General features: G+C 42.7%; 1 protein-coding gene across 1 annotated transcript in view; it reads left to right on the plus strand.

Annotated features, from left to right (window-relative positions):
* Positions 1-19,047, plus strand: part of LOC140211093 (adhesion G protein-coupled receptor F5-like) — a 56,616-nt gene that overhangs the window by 27,351 nt on the left and 10,218 nt on the right. The window contains exon 5 of the mRNA XM_072280541.1: positions 560-733. Within this exon, the coding sequence (XP_072136642.1) occupies positions 560-733 (174 nt within the window). The remainder of the gene's footprint in view (positions 1-559; positions 734-19,047) is intronic.

The raw sequence follows: 19,047 nt of genomic DNA on the forward strand, positions 1-19,047 counted from the left end.
CTCTACATGGTGGAATATCTGCCCTGCCATGTTTCTTTCTTCTGAATGCCAAAGAATGCAGATCCAACTTCTTTAGACACTCACAAATGGACAACCCTTTCATTCCGTAACATCCTCTGTTTCCCACATCTATTCTGTTAGTTTTATCCCTAAAAATAGCTGATAAATTTGCCAAACAAGGATTCTCTTCATTAAGTCATGCTTGTACTGCCTCATCACATTACAATTATCTAGATGCCCTGTTAATGCACCTGTAAGTAAAGAATCTACAAGCAGGGACAGAAATAGTAATGTTGCATTTACAAAACAAACTGTCTAAATGTAATCCATAAAGGAATTATGTTATGTTATGGGCTGAGATTCCTTTCAGAGTTTTCCAATTACTCTGATTTCTCCTAAGTTTTTTGCAGTTTCAACACAAAAGGCATGACCAACGAGCTGGAAAAGCACATGTTTACCACATTGAAAGTATTGATACTGTTACAGTTTTTAATACTTTCCATTTTCTGCCATAGTGTGACATTGTTGTCCTTCTAAATGTTTTTCTCATGTATTCTAGTTAGCTCAAAATTCAACAGAAGTTGCAAAGAAGCTTCCCACGTTGGTGAAATCGTTAGCCAACATTACAGAAAACTCGGAGAATACAACACCTGGAAACCTTGCAGCCTCACTTGAAATCCTCAAAGCCTTTTCATTAGCCAATGTAAAAAATGTGTCTGAATCTACAGTGGAGGTGAGAACTATGCATGGTAGAATTTAAGAGTCAAAATAGACAAATGTAATCCAATTACTGCGAAAACTTGCTAAAAAATGAAATAAGAATGGGAAAATGTCAAACTAATACAGAATATCCAAGTTTAAAAGAAAAATGTATAAACTACCTTTATCTCTGCATGTTACTTAGTCTGCTTCTGCAATAATGAACCTCAAATATTAGCATTTGTTATTAATAATGAGAAAGCAAAACAAAATGGCAGCTGGAAATATTGAGCCTCATTCATGTGCTTTTCAATCAATGCTCAGTGAGGTGGATGTGGAAGTCAATAAATTAGGATTACTGAAAAATACACAATCAGAATGTTTGGCCATTGAAGTTGTTTACAACCGTCATTGAAGCAGAATGGCATGGACTCATTAGGACAAAGGGTCTTCTTCTGTGCTGTAGTGCTTTTTGACCCTATGGATAATGTGGTTTGTTGAAAGGGGAGTTCTTGAAGTAAGTGAAATGGGAGGACAGTTTTATTTGTCTTTATCATCCAGGAAGTAATTTGGGAAAATGGCTGACTTCTCTCATGTGCAATGCATGAAGAAACAATTGTACTTCCGAAAACATTCAGAGTAGGATTGCCATAGATATACCATGGTTACAACTAAAAGTGGCATGAAGTATACAAAGATATGTGGAGGATGAAAAACAAGGAACGGAGCACCTGATATACAGAGCCTGCAGGTGCCTAACCCATTAAAGTTGTGTCCCTGACAGTCACCTTCTTCACTGAAGCCAAAAGATTTAAAGTGATTGGTGTCATGACCTACTCCTGAGATACAAGCCTCTTTCAGCACCCCTTTATAAGGAGGGCTCAAATGAACTTCTTAGATACACAGTCTACCATTATCCAGACTTATTCAAGGCCCTATATAGGTGAAGGCAACAGTCAATCTCATCATCTGAAAACACTGCATTTTACTTCAATTCTTCCATCTAATTTAAGGAATGGATGATGCCATACTATGTTGTGATCAAGGTATAATGACTCAGACTTTACTTCAAGCCATTCTGTCACATCACCAGTAGACTTGCAGTTGGTCTAAAGGCATAGATTTCTACACATCATTTATATCTCTGTTTAGCACAAGTGGAATGGCAGTGGGGTAAGTAAGTGTTAAGCCCACCTGCAAAGAGAGAAACTGCATTAGCGGTGGACTAATGGATTCAAAGAGAGAGAGAACTTCGCACAGGTTGGGGAGTAGAGTATAAAAAAGGAGCGTCTCACAGGGCTCAGCTCATTAGAATAGTGGGTATGACTACCAGGCCAGTTTTCTGGTTTGGGTGTCAGATCTGGGATGTCCGGGAGACTTCCAGCCTCCCTGATGGCCACATTTGTGGCAGGTACATCGAGCTGCAGCTCCTTAGAGACTGAGTTAGGGAACTGGAGCTGCAGCTCGATGACCTTCAGCTTGTAAGCGAGTGAGGAAGTAATAGACAGGAGCTATAGGCAGGTAGTCACCCTGGGGCCACAGGACACAGATAAGTGACTGACTGTCAGGAGAGGGAAGGGAGGGCGTCAGGTAGTGGAGAGCACCCCTGTGGCTGTCCACCTTAACAATAAGTACTCCATTTTGAGTGCTGATGGGGGTGGATGACCTACCTGGGAGAAGCAACGGTGGCACTGAGTCAGGCCCTGTGGCTCAGAAGGCTAGGGAACAGAAGAGGAGGGCAGCGGTAATAGGGGACTCTATAGTTAGGGGGACAGATAGGCAATTCTGGGGACATGAAAAAGAAACAAGGATGACAGTTTGCCTTCCAGGTGCCAGGGTTTGTAATGTTTCTGAGCGCGTCCACAATATCCTGAAATGGGAGGGTGAGCAGGCAGAGGTAGAGGTTCATATTGGTACCAACAACATAGGGAGAAAAAGGGTGGACGTCTTGAAAGCAGGATACAGGGAGTTAGGAAGGAAGCTGAGAAGTAGGACGTCAAAGGTAGTAATTTTGGGATTACTGCCTGTGAACACGACAGTGAGTATAGGAATAGAGTGAGGTGGAGGATAAATGTATGACTGAGGGATTGGAGCAGGGGCAGGGATTCAGATTTTTGGATCATTAGGACCTCTTCTGGGGCAGGTGTGACCTGTACAAAAAAGGATGGCTTGCACTTGAATCTGAGGGGTGCCAATATCCTAACAAGGAGATTTCCTAATGCTGTCGGGGAGGGTTTAAACTAAATTTGCAGGAGGGTGGGAACAGAGATGAAGAGGCAGAGGATGGGGAGGTTGGAGCAAAAGTAGAGACAGCTTGTAGGGAGTTTGTGAGGAAGGATAGGTAGATGTCAGAGCAAAGATGCAGTCAGACTGATGGTTTGAGATGTGTCTATTTTAAAGCAAGGAGTATCATAAACAAGGCAGATGAACTTAGTATGGATCAATATGTGGAACTGTGATGTTGTGGCCATTACAGAGACTTGGATGTCTCAGGAGCAAGATTGGCTGCTGAGTGTGCCAGGCTTTGGATGTTTCAAAAAGAACAGAAGGATGCAAAAGAAGTGGGGGCATGGCATTGATAATTAGGGATAGTGTCACGTCTGCAGAATAGGAGGAAGTCATGGAGGGATTGTCTACTGAGTTAGTGTGGGTGGAAGTCAGAAACAGGAAAGGGGCAATAAATCTTTTTATTAATTTTCCAAAATTATAAACAGAACAACGATATTGATACAGAGATTGGAATAATCTTATTGTTGATAAACATGTACAAAAAATGACTTCAAATAATACAGGTGTAATAGACTTCCAAACTCTTAATATAGTTAATCATAGGGAAAAAAGAAATAAAAAGAAAAAAAATAATGCAAAGAAAACCCCCCCAAAAATTAAAAAAAATACTAAACCCAAAAAAAAACAAAGAACAAAACAAGGCTGAACCAATATCTTAAATCGAAAACATTCAATAATGTCGTCAACTCCTCTCCTCTATTCATATATCTTAAGTTAATAAGGAGGATTCGGAAAAGGTCAAATTACATCATATGAAAATGTTGAATAATTGGTTTCCAAGTCTCTTCAAATTTAACCAAAGGATCAAAAATGTCACTTCTGATTTTTTTTCCAAATTTAAACATGACATAGTTTGGGAAAACCACTGAAATGTGGTAGGAGGGTTGGTCTCCTTCCAGTTCAATAAAATGGATCTTCTGGTCATTAAAGTAACAAATGTGATCATCCGACAGGCTGAAGAGGATAAAAATCTATGATCTGTGATTGGCAAACCAAATATTGCCATAAGAGGATGGGGTTGTAAGTCAAAACGCAAAACTGTTGAAATAATATCAAAAATATCTTTCCAGAATTTTTCCAAAAGAGGGCAGGACCAAAACATATGAGTTAAGGAAGCCACCTTAGAGTGACATCTGTCTCAAATAGGGTTTATATGGGAAATTAAATGGGCTAGTTTATCTTTAGACATATGGGCCCTATGCACTACTTTAAATTGTATTAGCATTGTATGGTCTCCGGATTATAGGAAAGATGTCAATAAAATTGAGAGAGTACAGAAGAGATTTACTAAAATGTTGCCTGGGTTTCATCTCCTAAATCACAGAGAAAGGTTGAACAAGTTAGGTCTTTATTCTTTGGAGCGTAGAAGGTTGATGGGTGTTTAAAATTATGAGGGGGATTGATAGAGTTAACGTGGATAGGCTATTTCCATTGAGAATGGGGGAGATTCAAACAAGAGGACATGACTTGAGAGTTAAAGGGCAAAAGTTTAGGGGTAACATGAGGGGGATCTTCTTTACTCAGATTGGTAGCTGTGTGGAACGAGCTTCCAGCAGAAGTGGTTGAGGCAGGTTTGATGTTGTCGTTTAAAGTTAAATTGGATAGATATATGGACAGGAATGGAATGGAGGGTTATGGGCCGAGTGCAGGTCGGTGGGACTAAGATTCAAAGATTCAAAAAACTTTATTGTCATTCTAACCATACATCAGCTCTGCAGGGCAGAATGAGACAGCGTTTCTCAGGGGCAGTGCAATCATAACATAAAAGCAACACTAAATAATAAACATAACAATAAATAGTAAAACACAACAGCCACATGTCAGTTAAGATCAGTTATAACTGTCCAGTGCAAGTTAAGTGTCCAAAGCAGAGTCAGGTGGAGCAGCTATTTAGCAGTCTGACTGCCTATGGGAGGAAGCTGTTTAGTAGCCTTGTGGTTTTAGTTTTGATGCTCCTGTAACATTTGCCTGATGGCAGAAGAACAAACAATTCATGGAGAGGGTGTGAGGGGTCTTTAATGATGTACCGCGTCTTCTGGAGGCATTGACTCTGAAAGGGGTCTTGGACAGAAGGTAGGGAGACCCCAATAAAGGTGAGAGTAAGAGTTTGGCATGGACTAGAAGGGCCGAGATGGCCTGTTTCCGTGCTGTAATTGTTATATGGTTATATGTTTGGCACATATGGAGGAAGAACTAACTAATTGAAAAATTTTATCCATTTCTCTATAGGTAGGGAAAGTTGAAGTTCCCTTTCCCATTTATTTTTAATTTTCAGATATACCTGGCTGTAATTTCATAATTATATCATAAATAGTTTCTATTAATCCCTTCTGAAAGGGATTTAAACCTAAACTTTTATCAATGATATCGATAGGGTGTGAAATCGGGAAGGTAGGCAGTGTGGTATTTAAAAAGTTTCTTATTTGTAAATATCTAAAAAAGTGGGATCTGGGCAAATTAAGTTTATTAGATAATTGTACAAAAGACATGAAACGGTTATTCAGAAATAAGTCACGGAAACATGTTATACCTTTCATTTTCCATAGGGGGGCTAATAAATCTGCTGGGTGTTTTTTATAGATCGCTCCCCCCCCCCCCCAATAGTAACAGAGACATCGAGGAGCAGATAGGGTGGCAGATTCTGGAATGGTGCAATAATAATAGGGTTGTGGTGATGGGAGATTTTAACTTTCCTAATATTGATTGGCATCTCCTTAGCGAAAGGTGTTTAGATGGGGTGGAGTTTATTAGGTGTGTTCAGGAAGGTTTCCTGAAATAATATGTAGATAAGCCAACTAGAGGAAAGGCTGGTATTGGGAAATGAACCTGGTCAGGTGTCAGATCTCTTGGTGGGAGAGCATTTTGGAGGAAGTGATCACCACTCTTTCTCCTTCACCATAACACTGGAGAGAGATAGTAGAAGACAATTTGGGAAAACATTTAATTGGGGTAGGGGGAAATATGATACTATTAGGCAGAAACATGGGAGCATAAATTGGGAAATATATGGCAGAAATGTGGCAAATGTTCTGGGAATATTTGCATGGCATTTTGCATAGGTATGTTCCGTTGAGGCAGGGAAAGGATGGTAGGGTGAAAGAACCATGGTGTACAAAGGATGTAGAAAATCTAGTTAAGAAGAAAAGCTTATGAAAGGTTCAAGAAACTAGGTACTGTTAGAGCTCTAGAAAATTACAAGGTTACTAGGAAGGAGTTTAAGAATGGAATTAGGAGAGCCAGAAGGGGCCATGAGAAGGCCTTGGTGAGGAGGATTAAGGAAAACCCCAAGGCATTCTACAAGAATGTGAAGAGCAAGAGGATGAGCTGTGTGAAAATAGGACCAATCAGGTGTGATAATGGAAACGTGTGCAAGGAATCAGAGGAGGTAGTGGAGGTACTTAATGAATATTTTGCTTCAGTATTCACCAGGGAAAAAGCCATTGGCAATTCTAGGAACACACATCAAAGCTGCTGGCGAACGCAGCAGGCCAGGCAGCACCTGTAGGAAGAGGTACAGTCGACGTTTCAGGCCGAGACCCTTTCGTCAGGACTAACTGAAGGAAGAGTGAGTAAGAGATTTGAAAGTGGGAGGGGGAGGGGGAGGGGAGATCCAAAATGATAGGAGAAGACAGGAGGGGGAGGGATGGAGCCAAGAGCTGGACAGGTGATTGGCAAAGGGGATATGAGAGGATCATGGGACAGGAGGCCCAAGGAGAAAGACAAAGGGGTGGGGGAATCCAGAGGATGGGCAGGGGTATAGTCAGAGGGACAGAGGGAGAAAAAGGAGAGAGAGAGAAAGAATGTGTGTATAAAAATAAATAACAGATGAGGTACGAGGGGAAGGTGGGGCATTAGCAGAAGTTAGAGAAGTCAATGTTCATGCCATCAGGTTGGAGGCTACCCAGACGGAATATAAGGTGTTGCTCCTCCAACCTGAGTGTGGCTTCATCTTTACAGTAGAGGAGGCCGTGGATAGATATGTCAGAATGGGAATGGGATGTGGAATTAAAATGTGTGGCCACTGGGAGATCCTGCTTTCTCTGGCGGACAGAGGCTGTCTTTCTTCCCCGACCTCCTGTCCCATGATCCTCTCATATCCCTTTTGCCTATCACCTGTCCAGCTCTTGGCTCCATCCCTCCCCCTCCTGTCTTCTCCTATCATTTTGGATCTCCCCCTCCCCCTCTCAAATCTCTTACTAACTCTTCCTTCAGTTAGTCCTGACGAAGGGTCTCAGCCTGAAACGTCAACTGTACCCCTTCCTAGAGATGCTGCCTGGCCTGCTGCGTTCACCAGAAACTTTGTTGTGTTGCTTGAATTTCCAGCATCTGCAGAATTCCTGTTGTTGGCAATTCTAGGGCTGACTTACAGCAGACTGAAGCACTTCAGCATATAGACATTAAGAAAGGGGATGTGCAGGAGCTTTTGAAAAGCATTAACTTAGATAAGTCACAGGGATCAGATGAGCTATGCCCCAGGCTACTGTAGGATCAAGGGAGGAGATTGCTGAGCCACTTGCGATGATCTTTGTATCAATAGGGACAGAAGAAATACCAGAGGATTGGAGGGTTGCAAGTGTTTTTCCCTTATTCAGGAAAGGGAGCAGAGATAACCCAGGAAATTATGGACCAGTGAGTCTGACTTCAGTGGTGGGCAAGATGTTGGTGAAAATCCTGAGAAGCAGGATTTATGAGCATTTGGAGAGACATAATCTGATTAGGGATAGTCGGCATGGCTTTGTCAAGGGTAGGTCGTGTCTTACAAGCTTGATTGAATTCTTAGAGGAATTAGCAAAACACATTTATGAAGGTAGTGCAGTGGGTGTGGTGTGTATGAGTTCAAGTAAGGCATTTGATAAGGTTCCCCATGAAAGGCTCCTTCAGAAAGTAAGGAGGCATGGGATGCAAAGAGAGCTTGCTCTGTGGAATTGGCTTGCCTACAGAAGGCAAAGTGTGTCTGTAGATAATTCGTATTCTGCATGGAGGTCGGTGACCAGTGGTGTTCCGCAGGGATCTGTTCTGGGACCCCTCAATTTGTAATTTTTATAAATAACCGGGATGAGGAAGTAGAAGGGTTGGTTAGCAAGTTTGCTGATGACACAAAGGCTGGGGGTGTTGTGGATAGTCTGGAGGGTTGTCAGAGTTACAGCAGGACATCAAAAGGATGCAGAACTGGCAGATGGAGTTCAACCCATGTAAGTGTGAAGTGGTTCATTTTGGTAGGTCCAATTGTTAGAAGTATGTGAAGATTTGATATGATATCTAAAAATTTGACAAACTTCTATAGTTGTGTGGTGGAGAGTATATTGATTGGCTGCATCACAATCTGATACGAAAACACTAATTCCCTTGAATGGAAAATCCTACAAAAAATAGTGGGTACGGATCAGTCCATCACGGGTAAACCCCTCCCCACTACGCAACACATCTGCATGGAGCACTGTTCCAGTACAGGAGAATCCATCATTAGAGATCTCCAGCACCCAGGTCATGCTCTCTTCTCATGATGCTATCAGGAAGGTGGTACAAGAGCCTTAGGACTCACACCACCAGGTTCAGTAACAGTTATTAACCTTCAATCATCAGGCTCCTGAACCAAAGGGTATAATTTCATTCATCTTCACTTGCCCCATCATTGAAATGTTTCCACAACCTATAGACTCACTTTTAAGGACTCTTCAACTCATGTTCTCAATATTTATCACCTGTTTATTTGTTATTATTATTTCTCCCTTTTTGTATTTGAACAGTTTGTCATCTTTTGCATTCTGGTTGAATACCCAATTTGGTGTGGTATTTTATTGATTGTTATTCTATCACAGATTTAATGCTTTCTCTCCATAATCTTTGGAGTCTTGACTAATCAGGAAGCTATTAACCTCCGCTTTAAATGTACTCAATAACTTGCTCTCCACAACCACCTGTGGAAATGAATTTTGCAGATTCATCACCCGCTGGCAAAGGAAATTCCTCATCTCTCTTTTGATCGGAGACTCACCCATTATGGGAAACATCCTCTCCACATCCACTCTATCTAGATATCTCTATATTCGATAGCTTTCAATGAGATTCCACCCCCCACCCCCCATTCATCTAAAATCCTGTGAGTACAGGCCCAGAGCTAGAAAAGGCTCCATTTATTTCCACTCTTTGTCTCCTGCCAATTGTCCAATCTTTCATCCATGCTAGTATCTGTCCTGTAATACCATGGGCACTTATCTTGTTAAGCAGTCTCATGTGTTGCACCTTTTCAAAGGCCTTCTGAAAATCCAAGTACACAACTTTCAACAATTCTCCTTCATCTATCCTGCATGCTTTTTCCCTCAAGGAATTTCAAAAGATTTCCCCAACAAGATTTCCCCTTAAGAAAACAATGCTGACTTTGGCTTATTTTATTTTGTGCCTTCAAGTCACCCAAAACTTCATTCTTAATAATGGACACCACCACCTTCCCAACCACTGAAGTCAGGCTAACTAATCTATAAATGTCTTTCTTCTGTCTCCCTTTCTTCTTAGAGTGAAATTATATTTGCAATTTTCCATTCTCCCAGAACCATTCCACAGGTAGTCCATCCACCTTCTGACCTTTCAGCTTCCCAAGCACTTTTACCTAGTTATAGCAAGTACACTCATTTCTGCCCCTGATGCGCTCAAATTTTTGGAATACTGTTCATGTCTTCCACAGTGAAAACTGATGCAAAATACCTAATAAGTTTGTCTGCTATTTCTTTGTTCCCATTACTACCTGCAGCATTGTTTTCCTGCAGTCCAATATCCACTCTCACCTCTCTTTTACAATTTATACAGTATATGTGAAAAAAACCCTTTGGTGTCCTCTTATATTATTTACTAGCTTACCTTCATATTTCATCTTTTCTCATTTGCCTTGTCAGTTTTTAAAAGCTTTTCAATCCTCTGACTTTAGTTTTATTAGCTGCCCTCTCTTTTGCTTTTATGCTCTCTGACTTCCCTTGTTACCCATGGTTGCTTCATCTTCCCTTTAGAATACCTATATATCTTTGAGATGTATCTATCCTGCGCCTCCAAATTGATGCCTGAAACTCCAGCTACTGCTGTTCTACCATCATCCCTGCTAGTGTCCCCTTCCAATCAGCTTTGGCCAGATCCTCTCTCACGTCTCTAATTCCCTTTACTCCACTGTAGTATCGATACATCTGATTTTAGCTCCTCCTTCTCAAACTGCAGGGTGAATTCTATCAAAAGGTTCCTTTACCTTAAGCTCCCTAATGAAACCTGTACCCGACGCAGACTGGGAGACCGCTTTGCTGAACATCTACGCTCTGTCCGCCAGAGAAAGCAGGATTTCCCAGTGGCCACACATTTTAATTCCACATCCCATTCCCATTCTGACATGTCTATCCATGGCCTCCTCTACTGTAAAGATGAAGCCACACTCAGGTTGGAGGAACAACACCTTATATTCCGTCTGGGTAACCTCCAACCTGATGGCATGAACATTGACTTCTCTAACTTCCTCTAATGCCCCACCTCCCCCTTGTACCCCATCTGTTACTTATTTTTATACACACATTCTTTCTCTCACTCTCCTTTTTCTCCCTCTGTCCCTCTGAATATACCTCTTGCTCATCCTCTGGGTCCCCCCCCACCTCCTTGTCTTTCTTCCTGGACCTCCTGTCCCATGATCCTCTCGTATCCCTTTTGCCTATCACCTGTCCAGCTTTTGGCTCCATCCCTCCCCCTCCTGTCTTCTATCATTTTGGATCTCCCCCTCCCCCTCCAACTTTCAAATCCCTTACTCACTCTTCCTTTAGTTAGTCCTGACGAAGGGTCTTGGCCTGAAACATCGACTGCACCTCTTCCTAAAGATGCTGCCTGGCCTGCTGCGTTCACCAGCAACTTTTATGTGTGTTGCTTGAATTTCCAGCATCTGCAGAATTTCAGTTGAATCCAGAATTGTTGTTCCCCTGGTGGGCTCAACCACAAGTTGCTCTAAATAGCTAACTCATAGGCATTCTACAAATTCCATCTGTTGGGATCTAGCACCAACCTGATTTTCCCAATCTACCTGCATATTGAAATTACCAACAATTATCACAACATTGTCCTTTTACATGTCTTTTCTATTTATATCCCAGTCTGGCTACTATTCAGAGGCCTATATATAACTCCCAGAGTCTTTTTACCTTTGCAGTTTCTTAATCCTATCCACAAGATTTCTGCATTTTCCAATCCCATGCCATCTCTTTCTAAGCATTTGATTTCATTTTGCATCAACAGAGCCACTGCAACCCTTCTGCCACCTGCCTGTCCTTTCGAGATAATGTGTATCCTTGGATGTTCAGCTCCCAACTATAATCTTCTTTCAGCCACAACTCAGCAATTCTCAGAACATCATACCTGCCAATGTCTAATCCACTACAGGATCATCTACCTTATTCTGTATACTATGTGCATTGATATACAACCCCTTCGGACCTGTATTTATCAACCTTTTTGATTCTGTTCCTCTATTACACTTCAATTCATCCCACCATCTATCCCTATCATCCGCCTGTCCTTCCTCACAGTCTCACTACAAACTGCCCCATCTTCAGCCCTATCACTTCATGTCATATCCTCCTGCCACATTAGTTTAAATCTTCCCTGACAGCTCCAGCAAACCTGCCTGCAAGGATATTCATCTCCCTTGGGTTCAGGTGTAACCCATCCTATTTGTATAGGTCATACCTTCCTCAGAAGAGATCTCAATGATCCAGAAATCTGAAACCCTTCCTCCAGATCCTCAGCAGTAAAATCATTTTTACTTCCATCTTATTCCTGCCGTGACTAGCAAGTAGCACCTGGAGTCGTCCAGAGATTGCTACCTTGGAGGTCCTACTCTTCAGCCTCTTCCATAACTTGCTATTTTCACTACACAGGATCTATTCCCCTTTTCCCAAAATTAGGCCATTTGACCTATCGACTCTACTCTGCTATTTCATCGTGGCTAATCCAATTTTCCTCTCAGCGCCAATCTCCTACCACCTCCCTGTATCCCTTCGTGCCCCGACCAATCAAGAATCTATCAACCTTTGCCTTAAATATACATAAAGACTTGACCTCCACAGCTGCCTGTGGCTAAGAATTCCACAAATTCATCACTCTGACAAAAGAAATTCCTCCTCATCTCCATTCTAAAAGGACAACCCTCTATTCCGAGGCTGTGTCCTCTGGTCTTTGACTCTCCAACCATAGGAAACATGCTCTCCACATCCACCCTATTGAGGCCTTTCACCATTCAATAGGTTTCTCATTTTTCTGAATTCCAGTGAACACAGCACAGAGCCATCAAACGCTCTTCATTTACAAGTCATTCAATCTTGGAATAATTTTTGTAAGCCTCCTTTGAACCCTCTCCAGTTTCAGAATATTCTTTCAAAGATAAGGGGCCCAAAGCAGCTCACAATACTCCAAGTGAGGCCTTACCAGTGCTTTATAAGATCTCAACATTACATCCTCACTTTTACATAAATTCTCTTGCAAAGAATTATAACAACGCATTTGTCTTCCTCAGCACAGACTCAATCTGCAAAATCATTAGGGAATCCTTAACAAGCATTCTCAAGTCCCCTCGTACCTCAGTTTTTTGTATTTTGTCTCCATTTAGAAAATAGTCAATACTTCCATTTCTTCCACCAAAGTGCATGACCATACACTTCCTGACATTGTATTCCATCTGTAATTTCTTTGCCCAATTTCCTAATTTGTCTGTCCTTTTATAGCCCCTCTACTTCCTCAAAACTTTCTTATTTGCTCCACCAATTTTCATACCATCTGCAAACTTCACAACAAAGTCATAAATTCCACCATCCAAATCATTAATATATAACGTAAAAAGAATTGGTCCCAACACAGACCCCTGTGGATCATGTTACGTACCCCGTAACTGGGTTGCCAAACCAGCAGAAATGGATCACTCAGTTGGAGTCTGGGTTACTAGAACTAAGAAAGTTTTATTAAAGAAACAAGCAACACAGTACTCTAATCAAAAGGATAAATGCAATAGTTCAGCAATGATAAACACACATGTACACAGAATCAGGATAACAGGATCAATCAAGCTCTATCGTCGTCTAGGGGTAAATGACCAGTTTCAAAGTGACGCAAAGTTCAGTTCAATTGAATTCAGTTCAGTTCGCAGTAATCACTGCCGTGGGAGATGGACAGTTGGGGGGGGGGGGGGGGGAGGGTGAGGAGAGAGAGAGCAAAACGAATGAATATTCAAATGGCTTCCACACAGACCTTCGATATTCTTCGCAGTCAGTTTTCGGGCGAGCCCTTTGTGATGTCTTCTGAGGTCACCGACCGTGACCCCTCCGTTTCCAGATACGATCGTTTCTCTGCGGTGAACCTGGCACCCAGGCAAGGGCGGACACACACATCAGGTTCCCGCCGATCGTGCCTTTCCACCCTGTGCGTCTATGGCTTGGTCCCGCGACCAGCCTTCCAAAACTTCCCACCGACTTGTGGGAGACGCATAGCTTCCAGGGTCCCGTTACCTCGGGGTGTCGTGTGTGTGTTGCCTTAGCAAACCTGTCCCTTTTTATCCCCCTGCTGGGGTATCGCCTGTCCATCACTTCAAACAGTTCAGGATTCAAAGGGGGAGCCGATCTTGACAACTCTCCTTCTGTTAAACTCTCCCGTCCCTTCATTAACATCTCCAAATGCTGCTCCATTGTTTTCCTTATCTCTCTTTCTCCTGAAGACAGGTGGCAGACCAACTGCTGATCCCACTGGTGCCAGCACAGGCCAGCTAACATCTTAATCTATGTGTATTCTAGTCACAATCACCACTAGTCACCAGCAGCCAACTAGAAAAGGATCCCTTTATTCCCACAATTTGCCTCTTGTTGATCAGACACTGCTTTATAAATGCTAGAATATTTCCTGAAATACGATGGGTTCGTAGCTTGTTAAGCAGCCACATGTGCAGCAAATGATCAAAGGACTTCTTCAAATCCAAGTACACAACATCAACCAATTGTCCTTTGCCTATCCTGATTGTTATTTCTTCAAAGAATTCCTCCAGGTTTGTCAGACGAGAATTTCCCGTGAGGAAGCCATGCTGACTATTTTATCACTTGCCTCCAGGTACTCTGAGACATCATCCTTAATAATCAACCCCAACATCTTCCCAGCCACTGAGTTCAGACTAACTGACCTATAGTTTCCTTTCTTCTGCCTCCCTCCCTTCTTGAAGAAAGGAGTGACATTTGCCATTTTCCAGTCTTCAGGAACCATACCAGAATCTAGCGATGCTTGGAAGATCATTACTAATGCCTCCACCATTACTTCAGCCACCTCTTTCAGAACCCTGGGCTGTACACCATCTGGTCCAGGTGATTTATTCACACTCAGACCTTTCAGTTATCCAAGAACCTTCTCTCTAGTAATGGTAACTTCACACACTTCATGACCGTGACCCTTGGAACTTCCAGCATATTGCTGGTGTCTTCCACAGTGAAGACTAATGCAAAATACTTATTCAGTTCATGCATCATTTAATTGCCCCCATTACTGCCTCTCCAGCATCATTTTCCAGCAGTCTGATATCTACTCTCACCGCTCTTTTACACTTTATGTACCTGTAGAAACTTTTGGTATCCTCTTTAATAATACTGGCTAGTTACTCTCGTAATCCACCTTTAACTTCTCAATAACTTCTTTAGTTGCCTTCTGCTTGATTTCAAAAGCTTCCCAATCGCTTACCTTCCCACTAATTTTTGCTCTATTATATGTCCCCTCTTTGGCTTTTATGTTAGCTTTGACTTTTTAACCAAGGCTGTTTCATCTCGCCATTAAAAACAGAAAACCTACAGCACAATACAAGCCCTATGGCCCACAAAGCTGTGCCGAACATGTCCTTACCTTAGAACTACCTAGGCTTACCCATAGCCCTCTATTTTTCTAAGCTCCATTTACCTATCCAGGAGTTGCTTAAAAGACCCTATCATTTCCGCCTCCACCACTGCCACTGGCAGCCCATTCCACGCACTCACCACTGCGTAAAAAAACTTACCTCTGACATCTCCTTTATACCTACTTCTAAGCATCTTAAAACTATTCTCATAAGGCATGCTCCCCAATCCAGGCAACATCCTTGTAAATCTCCTCTGCACCCTTTCTATGGTTTCCACGTCCTTGTAGTGAGGCGACCAGAAATGAGCACAGTACTCCAAGTGGGGTCTGACTAGGGTTCTATATAGCTGCAACATTACCTCTTGGCTCTTAAACTCAATCCCACAATTGATGAAGGCCAATGCACCGTATGCCTTCTCAACCACAGAGTCAACCTGCGTAGCAGCCCTGAGTGTCTTATGAACTTGGACCCCAAGATCCCTCTGATCCTCCACACTGCCAAGAGTCTTACTATAAATACTATATTCTGCCATGGTATTTGACATATCAAAATGAACCACTTCACACTTATCTGGGTTGAACTCCATCTGCCACTTCTCAGCCCAGTTTTGCATCCTATCAGTGTCCCGCTGTAACCTCTGACAGCCCTCCACACTATCCACAACACCCCCAACCTTTGTGTCATCAGCAAATTTACTAACCCAACTCTCCACTTCCTCATCCAGGTCATTTAGAAAAATCACAAAGAGTAAGGGTCCCGGAACAGATCCCTGAAAAACTCCACTAGCCACTGACCTCCTTGCAGAATATGACCCATCTACAACCACTCTTTCCCTTCTGTGGGTAAGCAAGTTCTGGATCCACAAAGCAATGTTCCTTGGATCCCATGCCTCCTGACTTTCTCAATAAGCCTTACATGGGGTACCTTATCAAGTACCTTGCTGAAATCCATATACACTACATCTACCGCTCTTCCTTCATCAATGTGTTTAGTCACAGCCTCAAAAAATCCAATGAGGCTCGTAAGGCACGACCTGCCTTTGACAAAGCCATGAATCCTGTTTCCCAGGATCTTCTCCATCAACTTACCAACCACTGAAGTAAGACTCACTGGTCTATAATTTCCTGAGCTATCTCTACTCCCTTTCTTGAATAAGGGAACAACATCTGTAATCCTCCAATCCTCTGGAATCTCTCCCATCCTCATTGATGATGCAAAGATCATCGCCAGAGGCTCAGCAATCTTCTCCCTCGCCTCCCACAGTAGCCTGGTGTGCATCCCGTCCGGTCCCGGTGACTTATCCAACTTGATGCTTTCCAAAAGTTCCAGCATATCCTCTTCCTTAGTATCTACATGCTCAAGCTTTTCAGTCCGCTGCAAGTCATCCCTACAATCGCCAAGATCCTTTTCTGTAGTGAATACTGAAGCAAAGTATTCATTAAGTACATCTGCTATCTTCTCCAGTTCCATACACACATTTCCACTGTCACACTTGATTGGTCCTATTCTCTCACGTCTTATCCTCTTGCTCTTCATATACTTGGAGAATGCCTTGGGGTTTTCCTTAATCCTGTCCACCAAGGCCTTCTCATGGCCCCTTCTGGCACTCCTAATTTCTTTCTTAAACTCCTTCCTGCTAGCCTTATAATCTTCTAGATCTATCATTACCTAGTTTTTTTGAACCTTTCGTAAGCTCTTCTTCTTGACTAGATTTACAACAGCCTTTGTACACCACGGTTCCTCTACCCTACCATCCTTTCCCTGTCTCATTGGAACGTACCTATGCCGAACCCCATGCAAATATCCCCTGAACATTTGCCACATTTCTTCCATGTTTCCCTGAGAACAACTGTTTCCAATTTATGCTTCCAAGTTCCTGCCTGATAGCCTTATATTTTCCCGACTCCAATTAAACGTTTCCCTAACTTGTCTGTTCCTATCTCTCTCCAATGCTATGGTAAAGAAGATAGAATTGTGATCACTATCTCCAAAATGCTCTCCCACTGAGATATCTGACACCTGACCACATTCATTTCCAAATACCAGATCAAATACAGCCTCTCCTCTTGTAGGCTTATCTACATATTGTGTCAACAAACCTTCCTGAACAGACCTAGCAAACTCCACCCCATCTAAACCCTTCACTCCAGGGAGATGCCAATCAATATTAAGGAAATTAAAATCTCCCACCACAACCACCCTGTTATTATTACACCTTTGCAGAATCTGTCTTCCTATCTGCTCCTCAATGTCCCTGTTACTATTGGGTGGTCTATAAAAAAAAACACTCAGTAGTTATTGACCCCTTCCTGTTCCTAATTTCTACCCACAGAGGCTCTGTAGACAACCCCTCCATGAATTCCTCCTTTTCTGCAGCCTTGACACTATCTCTGATTAACAGTGCCACGCCCCCACCTCTTTTGCCTCCCTCCCTGTCCTTTCTGAAACATCTAACGCCTGGCACTTGAAGTAGCCATTCCGGCCCCTGCACCATCCAAGTCTTTGTAATGGCCACAACATCATAGCTCCAAGTGCTGATCCATGCTCTAAGTTCATCCGCTTTGTTCATAATATTCCTCGTATTAAAATAGAGACATCTCCAACCATCGGTCTGAGCGCATCTCTTCTCTATCACCTGCCTATCCTCCCTTTCACACTGTCTCCAAACTTTCTCTGTTTGTGAGCCAACCTCCCTTTCCTCTGTTACTTCAGTTTGGTTTCCCCCTCCCAGCAATTTTAGTTTAAACTCTGCCCAATAGCCTTAGCAGACCTCCCCACTAGGATATTGGTCCCCCGGGATTCAAGTGCAACCCATCCTTTTTGTACAGGTCACACCTGCCCCAAAAGAGATCCAGAAATATGAATCCCTGCCTCCCTGCTCCACTTCCTCAGCCACACATTTATCCTCCACTTCACTCTATTCCTATATTCACTGTCACGTGGCACTGGCAGTAATCCTGAGATTACTACCTTTGAAGTTCTGCTTCTCAACTTCCTTCCTAATTCCCTGTAGCTTCTCAACTTCCTTCCTAATTCCCTGTAGTCTATTTTCAGGACCTCCTCCCTTTTCCTACCTATGTCGTTGGTACCAATATGTACCATGACCTCTGGCTGTTCTCCTTCCCACTTCAAGATATTAGAAAACAACTTCCTCTTCTTCCTCCCTGTGCCTTCTGAATCGCTTCCAGGAATTCCAGCCATTGCTGCTCTGCCGTCATCCCTGCCAGTGTTCTTTTCCAATCAATGTCAGCCAACTCCTCTTTCATGCCTCTGTAATTCCCTTTGCTCCACTGCAATACTGATATATCTGACTTTAGCTTCTCCTACTCAGATTTCAGGGTGAATTTGATCATATTATGATCACTTACCCCAAAGGTTTCTTTTTCTTTAAGCTCTCTAATCAATTCCAGTTCATTATACAACACCCAATCCAGAATAACTCATTCCCTAGTGAGCTCAACCACGAATTTTTGTAAAAATGCCTTCTCATAGGCAACCTAGAAATTCTCCCTCCAGGAATCCAGCACCAACCTGATTTTCCTAAGCTACCTGCATATTAAAATCTCCCATGACTATAGTAACATTGCCCTTTTGGCATGCATTTTCTATCTCCCAATGTAATTTGTAAATCACGTCCTTACTACTGTTCGGGGGTCTGTATATAACTGCCATCAGGGTCTTCTTACCCTTGCAGTTTCTTAACCCTATGTACAATCAGTCAACACCTTCTATCCTCTTCACAGCTCAGGACACTATCGCATTATGTTCAACATTTTGATTCCTAAATTTGTCTGAGGTCTTAACAACATCTGCCTCCACAACCTCTCCATTAACTGTTCTGGTACCCTGATTCCCATCTCCCTGTAATTCTAGTTTAAACCCTACCCCACATTATCAAACCTTCCTACCTTCCCTGGAAGAGAGTCCAGTGATCCAGAAATGTTAAACTCATAATTCCCACACCCCGCACTGCTTGGTTTTACCTCCTCCCCAAGAGCCACAAGCCTGACTGTCCTGGTAGACCCATAGTTCCTGCCCCACTGAACTTGTATCTGCCTACCTGGACTCCATTTTGTCACCCATAGTTCAGTCCCTCCCCACCTACATCTGGGATACATCCTATGCCCTCCACCTTTTCAATAACTTCCAGTTCCCCGATCCCGACCACTTCATTTTCACTA

The sequence above is a fragment of the Mobula birostris genome, chromosome 2 (genome assembly GCF_030028105.1).
Source record: "Mobula birostris isolate sMobBir1 chromosome 2, sMobBir1.hap1, whole genome shotgun sequence".
NCBI classification, from domain to species: domain Eukaryota; kingdom Metazoa; phylum Chordata; class Chondrichthyes; order Myliobatiformes; family Myliobatidae; genus Mobula; species Mobula birostris.